We start from the raw sequence: 13,813 nt of genomic DNA, 5'->3' as shown, positions 1-13,813 counted from the left end.
AGAGCGCTTCGCGCGAAGGGGGGGACGCCATTTTCTTGCCCGCCGTGCGGTGGCTGGTGGTTGGGACTACGCGTCCCGGCGTGCACCGCGGCGGTGGCTGAGGCGAGGCGTGAGGCGGGGTCTGCCTGAGGCGGGGTCGGGCGGAGTGCGGTGCTCGCGGCGGTTCCTACGGCTCGTCCCGGGGTGCTGCCCGCTGGGGGAACGGCCCCAAGATGTCGAGGAACGTAAGTTTGGCCCTGCCGCCGCCCCTTCTCCCTCTGGGGGCTCCTTCGGCTGCCCCGGGGTGGTTCGCGGCCAGCCCCTGCAGCCCCCGCACCGCAGGGGGTGTAACCCCCGCTGTCATCCTTTAACGCCGCACCAGCGAGGGGGGCGATACCAGATTTGTGTTGATAGCCCTCTTTGGTGCCCGAGCAGCGTTTATTTTAAAGTATGCTGGCGCTTGCCACTGGCGAAGTAAAGCGTAACGTGTTATTTATAGCTGTGTTGTAGCTGGTGTGGAATCTGGGAGCATTACTCAATTTCTCATGGCCCGAGTGCGGGGCGTGGGCACCAAGTTGGGAACGCTGGGACTGACTGAAGGAGGCCTGGAGGGATGGGCTGAACAACTGTTAAACCAATTGTTTTCTCTGTCAGGTTTAAGTTTGCTTATTGACTGCATTTCTGGTATCAAAAGCATGACGTGGTATTTAATAAGAGTGGGCAAGTTTAGGCCCAAGGCAAGAGGTACTACTTTGCAGAGTAACAGTTTTAACAAAACTACAAAACTCATTTTGGAACAGAATGCCTTCCCCTTTCACACCGATACTGCATTTTTGGTTTATCTCCAACAGTTCTCTGACACAAGCAGCAAAAAAGAGCATGTTAAAATCACAAGTGAGGCCAAACCGGGGTTCCTGGAGAGGCTCAGCGAGACCTCTGGAGGCATGTTGATGGGACTTGTGACATTTCTTCTGTCTTTCTACCTTCTTTTTACCAACGAAGTAAGTGAAGTACTGTCAGTCTTTATACACCGCTTTAACATGTCATAGCCGAATTGACATTCAACTGGTTTGGCATGTATAGACGCGCTGAAATTGTCATGCTAAAGTTTTAATATTGCATCCATGAAAAGAGAGCAGTATGTCTGGAGAGTCTGGTGCTTATGCTTGGGATGTAACAGAAGAGTGAAATCACAGGGCCACAGATGTTCTTTCTATAGAACAGAGTGTGACAGAGACGTAGGATGTGTGTGGTGGGAGGTAAGATCCAAAACCTATGAAGTGGTGGGGAAACAGGCTATATATAGTGTTATTGAAAAAGGCTTGTATGAGACAGTCACATTCTATTCATCTCCCTTCTTGAGATAACACAGGGTCCTCATTTCTAGTGCTGTTACAATTTCGTTAAAGGAATTCATATTCCATGTTGCAAAAGTGAGGGTGTTAATTATTCTCAGTGTTACTTTGTCTTGATTTTATATTTTAAAAGTAATAAAAGTAAACAAGGAATTCTTATACCCTACCCTTGCAAACGTGCATGATTTTGGCAGTTTTGAAGTGAGGTATTAGACCTTCACTTAGATGAATTTTCACCTAACACTTTCTTTCGTACCTCGACAAGAGGAAAAGGAACTACTCCCTGTTTCAGTGACTGTGCAGGAAAAAAATTAAGTAGTCGAGTAGTTATACAAGCCTTTGGAAAAAGGATTATGACTAACATAATTTTTGCAGTCATTCAAGAACAATAACGTAAGAGATAAAGAGCAATAATTTTAGACCTTTGTAATAATAAACTGTGTGTTTGTGTAGTTAAGTCAGTGTTAATTGTCCTGCTGCATGGGTAAGAAGTACTGCACCAAACTGTCAGATGTGGAGAAAGAGAGTGAAGGATTACAAGTGGGTTTTGAGAGCGTGCCTTTAGTCTGAATGTAGGAGTCCCAAGGGTCTGCAAATTGCTTGTCTGCTAACCTTTTTCACAAAATACTGCAATATCTCTGTTTCTCTACAACTTGATTTTGTTTTTCTTGATTACAGGGACGAGCTTTGAGGACAGCCAAATCTCTTGATGAGGGACTTTCTCTTGTGATTCCTCTTGATAACATTCACAGTGTGTCTCAGCAGAATGAGGGGAGACTAGTGCACTTAGCTGGCGCTCTGAGCACATCAAAGGTAAATACAACCAGCATCTTGAAGATAGGAGAATTTCAAGCTCGGAGGAAAGAAATCTTTGCTGCCAATTAAAACTGATATCCAGGCAGAAAACAAGTAGCTTGTCTCCTCTCCTGTAAGAATTATGTGCTACCATCCGAGCTATAGTTCTTGGCCAAAATCAGGGAGGTGCTGTACAGCACCAGTCTTCATTCTCCTAAGCAACATGCTGTGTTTACCCTTCCACTAACTTGAAGGATAATTTCAATTTCCTTTTGCATAAGGAACCTGTTGTACATTCATGGCATTGTGAAGTGTTTATGCTTTTACAGTACAGATGGGATGGAGATGCTACCTCATGTGTTTAAGGTACTTAATTCAGTTGTGAAGTTGTTAAAGATTTTTGAATGAAAGAGGCTGTGTGGTGAGAAGGCAGCACTGATGCATCGTGTTGCTCCTTTGGCCATGCAGAAGTAACAAACTGGAGAAGCTTTGATCCTCTATTTCATCTTCTGGGACTTTTGCACATTGTCGCTTTGTTTAGAAACATGTTTTTCTTTCAATTCATGTTTTCTAAAGGATGAACTTTACCTTTGCTCTAGCAAAGTAATAAAAGTATAGTAGTAATATAGTAATAAAAGTAATCAGTAATAAAAGTATAGTGTTTGAATTTGTGAAGTACAGCATTTATACTGACTTTTTTTTTCTTTATATTTGATACAGCCTTTGTTTGATCCCAGCTATGGGCTGACAATCCACGCTGTCAAGCTTAAGCGCACAGTGGAAATGTACCAGTGGGTAGAATATGAAGATTCTAGGTCAGTGAAAGAAACTTTTAAAAGTTGTTTATGAATATGTTGTCTTAACAGGATCCCATTAACAAATACTCTTTTTCTTTTCTTTTCCCACTCACAAAGCCAAAAAAAAAGCCACCTACCAACCAACCACACAACTGAACTCTGTCAGGAGAGTTCTGGAATTCTGGGGTGTTTCATGGAATCACTTTAATTTCCTTAAAGATGTCAGGTTTTGTAGATGGCCAATGTTGCAGAATTTGCATTTGATAAAATCAAGGCTGTTTATAAAATGTTTCCACTTCCTGATTTAGTATAGCTTTGTATGGGGTTTGTTGACCTCCGTGCTGTGGCTGTGGCTTTTTGTTTTCATTATTGTTGTCCTGTTCTGGGCTTCTTCAGAAACCATTGATTTTTGGTCATATGTGTTTTCAGCAGAATTCAAAAATCTTTAACAATTTATGGAAAAAATATAAAACACTCCTGTTTTTCCCAAAGGCCCAGCTGACTGCTAACCTTTCTAACGTTCCTGAAGCTTCTCTAATGTATTGATTGTCTTTCTGACTGCTAGGAATTCCATAGTTCCACCCCCGTAATATTCCCTGCCTGCTAGTTGATTAGCCAAATCAAAACTGTTATTCCTGAATATTTGGTCCTGATTTTTTTTTTTAAATAAAACTTTATAATCCTTTTTTTTCCCCTGTGATTGCTAAACCTTTCCTTCTGTTCTTTAAAACTTGAGCATAGACCATGAAGCCAATTCTTTTATCTTTTCTTTGCAGGGAATATGAAGAAAATGGTGAGATTAAGAAAGAAACAAAGTATACATACAGTAAGTTGACAAACATATGTGCTGTTAGCAAGCAACTGCTACAGAATATCTGAGTCTTGTCTTGGAAATCCCAGCGTTCGGAAGAGCATCTGGAGATAGGATGTGTGCTCCAGGGGTAGGACCCATAGGGTCCTTGGTGATGGGAGATGGAGAGCACACTGTGCAGAGCTGGGAGCAGAGTGTGTTCAGAGCTACTTCTGAGATTGCTCTTCCAAAGTGTTGTAATTAGGCATATGTCAGGTGTGAGCAGAAGAGAACAGACAGGGAAGAACAGCGTAGCTCCAGCCTATAAAGGCAGCACGTTGAGAGTCTGTTTAGGTGTTGATACTATCTAATGAAAACCACCACCACCTTCTGATGTGTGCTGTAGTTTTTGCCAAGTATTTCTTTTTTGGTAGGAGCAGAAGTGGGAGGATCATTCTGATCTACCCAGTGGCAAAAATAATACTATTGAGTCATTGTGTATCTGGGGATGAGTCTCTCTGCTTCATTTACTCCCAGTTAAAGCACGTGGATACGTAACGTGGGGGTGCGGTTTCTGGGTGCGATCACAAAAATTTCCCAGCTCACTGTAGCATGGGGCTCTGTAGCATGGAGATCTGTAAGGAGCAAAGTTAGTGGTGGGTGTGAGCTATTAAAAATGGCAATTTAAAAAAAACAAAACAAAACAAAAACAAAAAACTGTGCTCTCAAGATTGTTGGATTCTGTCCAGGAAAAATTGGTATTTTTCTAGATCCTGGTGGGTTGTCCTTGTCTGGCAGCCAAGGGCCTAGATAGCTGATCGCTCGTTTACCCTGCAGCCAGATTTGGGGAGAGAATAGGAAAAATAAGAACAAGAGAGTTTATGGAGTCAAAGACAGGGAGATCACTTGCCATTGTGGACAGAACAGGTTTGGTTTGTGGAAAACTAACTTAATATATTGTCAGTTAAATAAAATACGTAATTACTGATTTGGATATTGGGAAAACCCCTTTGCTCCCACCCTTTTCCAGGCTCAAGTTCACTCCAGACTCCTCTCCCCTCTAACCCCCTACTCTGCTCTGGGGATGCGGGGAGCCTGCTGTAGCCCAAATGAAGGCAGTGTTATGCATTTTTGACAGTGGCAGCTACAGGTTCCATCTCTATCTTGTTTGACTGCGCTGAAATCTGCTAGTTCCAGCAGAGCTCACAGCCTTTCCTTGCAAAACCAGTTTGATCCCAAAGACTGGAGCCAGGACTCAAAGTCTGATCAGGGAAGGTGCCAACAGGAAAGCTCCCACTGAGTGAAGATGAGTTACAGTTTTATCTCTAAAATCCCTCTCTAAGCCCTTACATTCATTGCTAATATGTTAGGAGGCTGGATTTAAGTATCATTACAGACTATCACATTTTGTCTCTTGATGTAAAAAGTATTACTGTGAGTGTAATTATGTAATTTAGAACTGATTGATTGAGAGGTGTCTTCAGTAACTAAGATCTCAGTGGCAATTCTTTCCATCTTCTCAACCTTCGTATCATTTTCTTTAGATACTGAATGGAAATCTGAAGTTGTGAACAGCAGGAATTTCGATCGAGAAATTGGACATAAAAACCCCAGGTAATTTATCACCTAGCACAGTCTCTCTAGATTCTGTCAATGTATGTGATCAAAGATGAGAGCTCCATGACTGATCTTCATGACACAGCAAAGTAGATGGAAAGTGTTTGCCTTTTTCTATTTGGGAGAATTTAGGCACAGATAGGTAGCAGTTTCAAGCTGCCTGGTGGAACCAGCATTATGCTACTCATTAGCCATGGCTGGACATCAGGCTATTATTGTACCTCTGGACCACGTGGTTTCCGTGTGGGAGAAGTTGAATGGGTTTCTTTCTGGCTTTTATTGTCTGTTAGTGTAGGCTATTACTAGTTCTTTCTTCTCTCACAAATAGAGTGAGAATAGCAGGCATCCCATGAGCTTGCCATACCACTTGCATGCTGTTCTTTTAAGCTAGCATGTATGAGCTCAGGCATATTTGTGGCAATTGCTTTTATATAATCAGTTTTGTATTTCTCTCGTCTGCAACATTTTAATTACACTGCGGTGTGCCATTTTTAATACTAAGTTTTAACTTGCTTGTCATTCTTACAGCACCTGCTAGGTTCCTTAGGATGCAGGATACCATCTGGCAAAAAAAATAAAAATAAAAAAAATGTGTAAGTGACAAATACAGCCAAAGGAATAGGAGAACCAGGATCTGAATAAAACTTACAACTCTGCCTAATCTCCAGAGCTTTGTTTTGGCCCTATGGGCTCATCCAAATAAACTGCCCTTTATTTGGAAATACTACGTTAGGAAGGAAAATGAAGACATACACGTTTTTGATTATAAGTCCCAAGTAACATAGACCTGTTTAGATGAGAATGGAAAAAGGATGCATAGATGACATACCTGCTTTATCTCTTGTCCCCATGCATGCTTTTTTGTTAACGAACGTTCAGTGAGCATTCTCCAGCAAATGCAAATCTGCACTTGAGAGTAGGGAATATTTGATTAGTGCTATTGGAGTACATCATTTAAAAAGTGCTGCAACTTAGAATGCTTCATCTGAGTGTACAAACCAAGGAGTCTGAGTGTAACTGTGGTGGATCCTTGCCTGAAACAGCACTACGTATGCAGACATGATGAACTTTAGAATACATACTTGGCATTAATGAGACTATTTTGAGTGTGTACAGCATGTCTTCCTTTCATCCATCCATCTTACTGTTTATGCAGCTTAATAGATTTTGTTTTCAAAAACGTTTATTTATTGCCGAGGAGAATCCAGTAGGGCCACTTATGAAAATGAAGTCAAGTCTGTAATTAAAGGTTTACAGAACTGGGAATTTATTTAACTTGGCCATGATATAGAAGTACCTTTATCTGGAGAAGGTTTATGATCTGTTTTTCTTAATTTAGCAAATAAGATTTAATAACTTCCAGCAGAAGCTAAGTAAATTCAGGCTAGAAATAAAGTACATTTAGACGTGTAGTTAAACATTGCAAGTATTCATCTGGGAATGTGATTAATCATTGTCACTTGAAACATAGGGTCAGCACAGAAAAAAAATGATGAATTCCTATGGTGTGGATGGAAGGTTAAGCCAGGTGATGAGACAGTCGTACCTTGCTTTAACTTACTCTAGTGGTTCCAATGCCAAGAAGTCAGGACAGTTTCTCAATGGATTTGTTCTCACATATGTCAGCTATTTAGCTCATTGAGTTTCTCCTGATGTTTGATACAGTACCTTTTATGTGTTTTATATTACATACTGCAAATTAAGAATTTGATCATAATTCTGGAACTAATCAGGGGCTCTTTCTGTTCCCCAGTGCCATGGCTGTGGAGTCTTTCACTGCTGTTTCTCCTAATGTTCAGGTTGGAAGCTTTGTCCTTTCCAAAGGTAAGAATTGCTTTGTACTGACTTCGTGTCTTCTGTTAGCAGCAGACTTCAGTTCTTTCTGCAACGGCAGTCATTTCAAATGAAGCCAGGAAGCCAGCCTGCAAACTGGCTGTTAGACACCAGACCTGAGCTTGTTTCTTTATTCTGCTTAGGTCTTGTGGATAAGATTGATGACTTCAAGCAGTTGAGCTTGTCAAACCTTGAGGATCCACATGCTGACGTTACCCGGGGAGGAGATTATTTTTACCACAGCGAGAACCCCAGGCGTCCAGAAGTAAGATGAGAAAAAAACTAAAGCAGAAATTGCTATAATGTGAAAAAGAAAGCTGGGGTATGTCCCATTTCTATTTCAACATGTAGAACTTGGGGTACAGAGTACCACATAGGACAATACCGTTAGTACAGTCCTTCAGTGAGAGTGATTGTCTTGAAGGAAGCTTCTGACTCTGCTTGCATCTTCTCTGTTTGTTTGTTTGCTTGTTTTTTTTGTCTAGCATGCTTTTAGATAGAATGGCATGGGATGGTGTTGGGAGGTAGGTTCCACCCGTGCCTTGCTGTACTGAACTGAGTACAAAGAAGTAGCTTGTTCTCAGCTTGTGCTGCTTGCCCTCCTCTGAAAAAAGATGAAATGACAAGGGATGAACATAGGATCTCTTTGGTGTTAATGTGTTCATGCAGCTAAATCAGAGGGGATGTTGCAAAGCAGCATTTGAGCTATCACATTTTGGCTATCAGCTAGGTCTCAAAAAAGTGCAGCTTAGAATTCCTACAGGATATCCTCTGGCTTGACATAAATGCTTAAGAAAAGTGATGATACAGAAATAGCGTTCCCATGCACAGTTGTCTTTTCTGTGATTCTCCTTTGTAAAGAAATCTTTCTCTGTTGATTTGAAATATTCTTCTTATTTGTAGGTGGGAGACCTTCGTGTCTCGTTCTTCTATGCAGGTCTGAGTGGAGATGACCCCCATTTGGGCTCAGCTGATAAGGTGGGTCTTCAGCTGCTTGAGGATTTTGCAAATTCTGTCCCTAACTCAGTAACCAGTAAAATTATTTCTCTTTCTTCCAAGGTGACTGTGATTGCTCGCCAGAAAGGTGATCAACTTGTTCCATATCACACCAAGTCTGGAGTTGTCCTGCAGATTCTCTACCCTGGGGATCTGTCCGTGGAGGTAAGATACCACAGTGTACAAGTGAAGGGTTAAAATTACAGATGGTAGTGCAGAAGCAGCAATGGAATAAGCTCTCATTCTCCCGCAGGCCTGTTCTAGAGGAGGAGATAGCTGATGTAAACATTGGCTTTTCTCCATGCTTTATCTAGGGCAAAGCGTTACAGCCTGTGTTTGCCTTCCTGCTTTCTGCGTGTTCTTTGTGTTGCAGCTAAATGCTGTGCTTCACCTGCTAGCAGTATATAATCTGACTATAGTTATTCCTACTTCTTTTTCCATTTTAAGAAGAAGCTGTAGCTAAACTGTAGTAAAAAAAAAAAAAAAAAAGTCCCCTTGTAATGCTACTGAACATCATTTGCTCTAAGGACTGTTCCTGTGCCTTCTCATTTTGCTTTTATTTTCTCTTCGGTAGCTTCCCACTTACACACACACAAACACATGCTTTTGAAAAGGTCATATGCAAAAACTGTACAAATCAGGCTTTAATTAAATAAACCGTAGGAGCTATCCTCTCTTCAGCCTCTCTAAACAGGGAGTTTAGGCTTGCTTGAAATGTTTATTGCTCTTCTGGCTGAGAAAGAACCTTCAGGCGGTGCATAATGCTCCAATAAATCCTGCATGCTCCAGCAATTTGGTGATTCATTTACTACTTTTAGTAGGTTGGTTTCCATTAATGATTGCTTTATGCCCTGCCGCAAAAATCCCAGATGTCAGGAATTTACAGGAGCTTCCAAAAGCAGTTAAAGCGTTTGTTTTGAGTTGAAAGAGTAGCAGTAGAATCAGCTCTCTGCTGTGAGCTCTGAATCTTCGTCAAGTAGAATTTTAGTTCATTGGAAACAAACTCACTAAAAATGAATAAATTCTAAAGTATTTGTACATACAAGTAGTCAATCAGTCATACGTGTGTCTTTTCCTATGAGTGTTGTATTATTTCTTAGCCATCTGCATGTGTAGGTTTTGTAGAGGGAGAGGGGCACGCAATCCATTTTGAAAAAATCTTTCTTGGAATTCTTGCAAATAGATGTTTTGCTTTGCTTGGTGAAATATACACATCTTTTATCTTTTCTTCTCTGCATACTACTTTTTTTTTTCTTTCATGCAGTTTTCCTTCATTGCCTTTTCTCTCTTCCTGCAAAGATACTGAAACTAAATCTTGCATGTTACATGTACTTACTCGTGCCCTGTTTTCCACAGTAATGTTCAGTGTATCCATTTGCACCAAAACCTGTGCTCACTCTCTCCCTCTCTTTCTCTTTGGTTATAGAGAGTGTCAGAGGGTGCTTATTTAGCTGTCTTAATTTAGAAAAATAGAGGCTTCCCTTGTGCTGCGCTTTGAAATCTCTTGTAGTGTGCTGGGATATTACTGCCAAAAAAAACGCCATAAAGAATGAACTGCAAAGTGTCTTTTACAGGAGAACTTGCACCCCTAAAATACTCTGACTTGTTCAGAATGTACTGGAAAGAGTTGGATCTCAAAAGAAGTTGAGAAACAGACTGCATGTAATGGCATTTGTTTTCAGGAGGTGTTTCAGAAAGAGCACGAGAGTAACACCATGAAGACTTGGGCCCTCCGTGCAGCCGGCTGGCTGGCTATGTTTGTAGGCATCAACCTAATGACCCGAATTGTGTACACTTTGGGTAAGTTTGTGACAGAAAGCTAAAATGACTTAGAAATAGGATCATAATCCACAGAGCGTCCTCTCTTGCTCAGATGTGCAATCAATTAATTTGGAGGCCAGGAAGAATCTTGTTTGATCTTAGATTGGATTCAGTGTGAAAGTCCCTGTAAACAATTGCGGATAAACAGGATTCCAGCACCAGATGGAGACTTTGTGAAGATAAATAAACAAACAGGTATCTCTCTGCCAGTCTCAGAAGATCCCAGCCCAGTGCTTACCAAAATTAGAAGCCAAAGCACAAGCTGAGCTGGTTCTTTCAAGTCTTGCTGTGGCTGCTGCAATCCAATTTCTTTCTACACCCATATACAGGTGGTCTCCCAACAAGTCTTAATTAGTAGTTTTATAATAACTTGTCTTTTGTTATTCTACGCTACTGTGAGCACAGCAAAGAAGTTTTGGTTCATCCTTTTAACTTAGAAGAATGTTGGAATAAACACAGAACAGGAGGATGGTGCCTCAAACTTGCATAAACTTCAAACATCAAAGCTATTATTCGCTTTGATAAACTTTGATACTCCTTATTTATTTATTTATTTACTTATCCATACACATACAACTGGAAGGATTATTTTTGCCAGAAATTCCTTTTTGGCTTGCATATTATTGCAATGCCTTATTATTGCATTGCCTTAGACTTGTTCCATAGCTGCAAGGCTATCTGTCTACACTGCCTCTTAAGCATTGGACAAGACTTCAGACTTAATTTTGCATGACTTCCTGTCTGAACAGATGAGGATGCCATTGTCTTAGATGTTTAGCTGTTGCTTATTTATCAAATGCCTGGAGGATACTCTGCTGAAATGCCTTTTCCAGTGCCCTTGATAATAATTTGAGTCTTCCTTTTGATTGCAATTGTTTATGTGCGGATCCTAGGCATGAATAAGAGTTGCTTGTAAATGATAATCTTGTCAACTACTTTATCCCGTTTAATTCTTTCTGCAGTGGACTGGTTTCCTGTTGTGAGAGATCTGGTTAACATTGGATTAAAAGCTTTTGCCTTCTGCGTAGCCAGTTCGTTGTCACTCTTGACTATCTCCATTGGCTGGCTCTTCTACCGCCCTCTCTGGGCTTTGCTGATTGGATTGCTCTCTGTAGTTCCAATCGTGGTTGCAAAATCCCGTGTTCCACCAAAGAAGCACCAGTGAGAAAGAAGCTCTCGGGTTCTGCACTGAATCCTGGCTAGAAACTCTTCAAGTGCATTTCTGTTCCAGTTACTGCAGCATGCTTACAGCACATCGTGGTTCAGCAGTGTGCACCAGCAGCCGGGGAGGGCCATTCATAAATGTATTATCTATGGAAAAGATGACTGTAGCATGCTATTTGTAGGAAGTCAGTGATACTGACTTCAGGAAAAAGCATTTTGGAGCATCTGTATTCATTATAACTCAGAGAGAAAGCAGATACTATCATTCACCATTTATTAATTCCCCCTGAACTGGCAAATCCTTACCAACAGGTGGGGCACTGTGTATATTATGGAGAAAGTGCCAGCTTCATCACATGGTCTGGGATCTGAAATCCTTAGGAAAAACGTGTTCGTACCTATCTCTGACAATCCATCCCTCTGCTGCCTTTTCTGATTTGTACAGTCATGTGCGCTTCTTTGGCTAATGTATTTGGAAGTGCATCGTTAAAGGAAAAACAACTTTTGACAAAATATTTTTGTAAAATATATCTTTTGGACTCAGTATTTTTAAAGTAACTTGAAGTCTTGAGTGTCCAGGTTAGCCATGCTCTAAGACAGGGAAGATCTGCCAGAAAGCAGTGATTTTCCTCAACTTCTTTTAAAAGTCTCAGAAGCTGTTCTTGGTTAAGCACCCAAAATGGTAGCGTTACATAAAAACTTCAAATTGCACTTCTTTAAGGGGATACTCAGAGGTCACTCACCTTTAACTTTAAAAATAAAACCTGCTGCCTTGAAACAAGACTGGTTAATAATCAAATATATATTCTTTATAATATTTGGTGTGTTTTGCCATACGTACTGTTTTTTTCTTGAATTTCACTTAGCAAGGACAATGAAAATGCTCCATGAAATTAAGTCATGAAAACATTTCTGCCTGATTAGCTTTCATAGACTTAGTAGCTTAAACATTGCGCTATCATTATATCATAAGAACACTTTTCTTGTAGTGTTGGGATGCTTACAGGTTTCTGTTGTAACTAGTACTTGAGACTGTATTCCCCATACCAAAAGGATTTAACTTGAATATACATTGAAGCAAATGTTTCCTATAAATGGTACTAAAATGGAGATCTGATTTATAAATCACAAACATTTTGAGAAGTAGGAATTACCTTATTAGCCTTAATTATTTTCATTCTTCTTTCTGGTATTTTAATATTGTCAATTCAGTCTCATGTCTCTGAAAGCAGTGGTAGCGAGTGGAAGGTTATAGGAAGTGCACGTAGTCTCATGCGTGTAGCTGACATGCATTGGTGATCCCAGGCAGTCTCTATCTGCTGCCCTCTGACTTTTGCTGCATCAAATGAGAAATTGCACTTTGCTGGGGAGAAAAACAAACGCTGGACTGCTGTTTTACTGATGATGCAGGAAGCTAACCATTATTACTATATTAGAGATGAAGATACAATTTTCTACAGAAGTGCTGAGCTTTTGTATGTTTAATAAAATACAATTTTCAGAAGGTTGGTCTGCGGGCTTCTTTTTTGTTACCTTTAAGCATGGCACACTTTGTGTCCAGAAGTTGCGTCCAGGTACATGGAAGATTAGTTTGTGGCTTCCAGGTGAGCTAGTTTTCTACTGTTGGTGAAGATAAATGTTCAGCTGGGTTTTGTATAACCTGCAACTATTTCCCCATCTTGGGAAACAAGTTCCAGATAATCTCGCAGCTGTTACCTGGTCCATATATATATGATAAGGCTGATTCCAGACTACCCTGGTTTTACTCCCCATCACGTACTACTTAAGTAACAGAGTTTCCTTGCCTCCATCGGATCATTTAAGGAGTATGATGGTTCTACTTGACTGGATTCAACATCTTTTATTTTTAAAGAGATTGGGGGTTTACATATGTACTCAACATCTTAAAATACTTTTCATCTTATATATTTGTGTGCCCACAGGAGTAATGGAAAATACAGTAAGATTCCTTTCACAGAAACAAACTTGGTGTTTCCCAGCATAGGCATTTGGGGGTAGCCAAAGCTTGCTTTCAATGTATGTATGCAAACATTTCTATAGAAACGATGGAAGCAATATTTTTCTTGCCTTACCAAAATCTGACAATGTGTACCTATCTGTCAATAATTGTTCCTTTCTGCTTTGCTCTCCCTTAAGTTGTGTTCACTCTCTCATTTTTTGCACGCTTAGTTTAGGAGCTGGCTCTCTTTGGAGCTGTGTCCTGCCTTCTGCAGTCATTTTGTCTCTCTTTCCCCACTGACTGTATATAATGACTAGACTCACAACTTCATGTATTTAAGTATCCCGAGTTAAGAAGTGCTGAGTCACTTTGGTACAACTGGTATCAGCTCCTAGTTTAAGCAGATGAAAAATTACTGATGCCAGGCAGAGCTGGACTTGAATCCTTGCATTCAAAGTACTTGTCTCAGGGTGTACCTTCCTCCATACCCACACAATGATTAACACAAAACATACTATGGGCTCGAGTCCACTGCAATGGTAATACTTCATGCAAGACAGACTTTTTCGTGAAGTCATGTTTTTGTTTTAGAACTCAGTAGCAAAAACTAAAACTCAGAATGAGTATTGCAATTCTGCAACATCCTGGGACCTGATGCGTGATGTTTAGAAATAGTACTCTTACAGTGCTCTTTGTCTCATGTAAG

General features: G+C 40.5%; 1 protein-coding gene across 1 annotated transcript; it reads left to right on the top strand.

The window, feature by feature from the left end:
* Positions 1-7: 7 nt before the first annotated feature.
* Positions 8-12,651, top strand: TMEM43 (transmembrane protein 43). Its single transcript, XM_080606948.1, has 12 exons — positions 8-224; positions 831-980; positions 2,013-2,147; positions 2,850-2,944; positions 3,703-3,752; positions 5,261-5,330; positions 7,087-7,157; positions 7,310-7,431; positions 8,070-8,144; positions 8,226-8,327; positions 9,845-9,962; positions 10,946-12,651. The coding sequence occupies exons 1-12, from the start codon at positions 213-215 to the stop codon at positions 11,146-11,148; spliced, it is 1,203 nt and encodes a 400-aa protein (XP_080463074.1). The 5' UTR covers positions 8-212; the 3' UTR covers positions 11,149-12,651.
* Positions 12,652-13,813: the final 1,162 nt, after the last annotated feature.

The sequence above is a fragment of the Anser brachyrhynchus genome, assembly GCF_964034855.1.
Source record: "Anser brachyrhynchus genome assembly, chromosome: 10".
NCBI classification, from domain to species: Eukaryota; Metazoa; Chordata; class Aves; order Anseriformes; family Anatidae; genus Anser; species Anser brachyrhynchus.
This window is presented reverse-complemented; position numbering and strand designations above follow the sequence as displayed.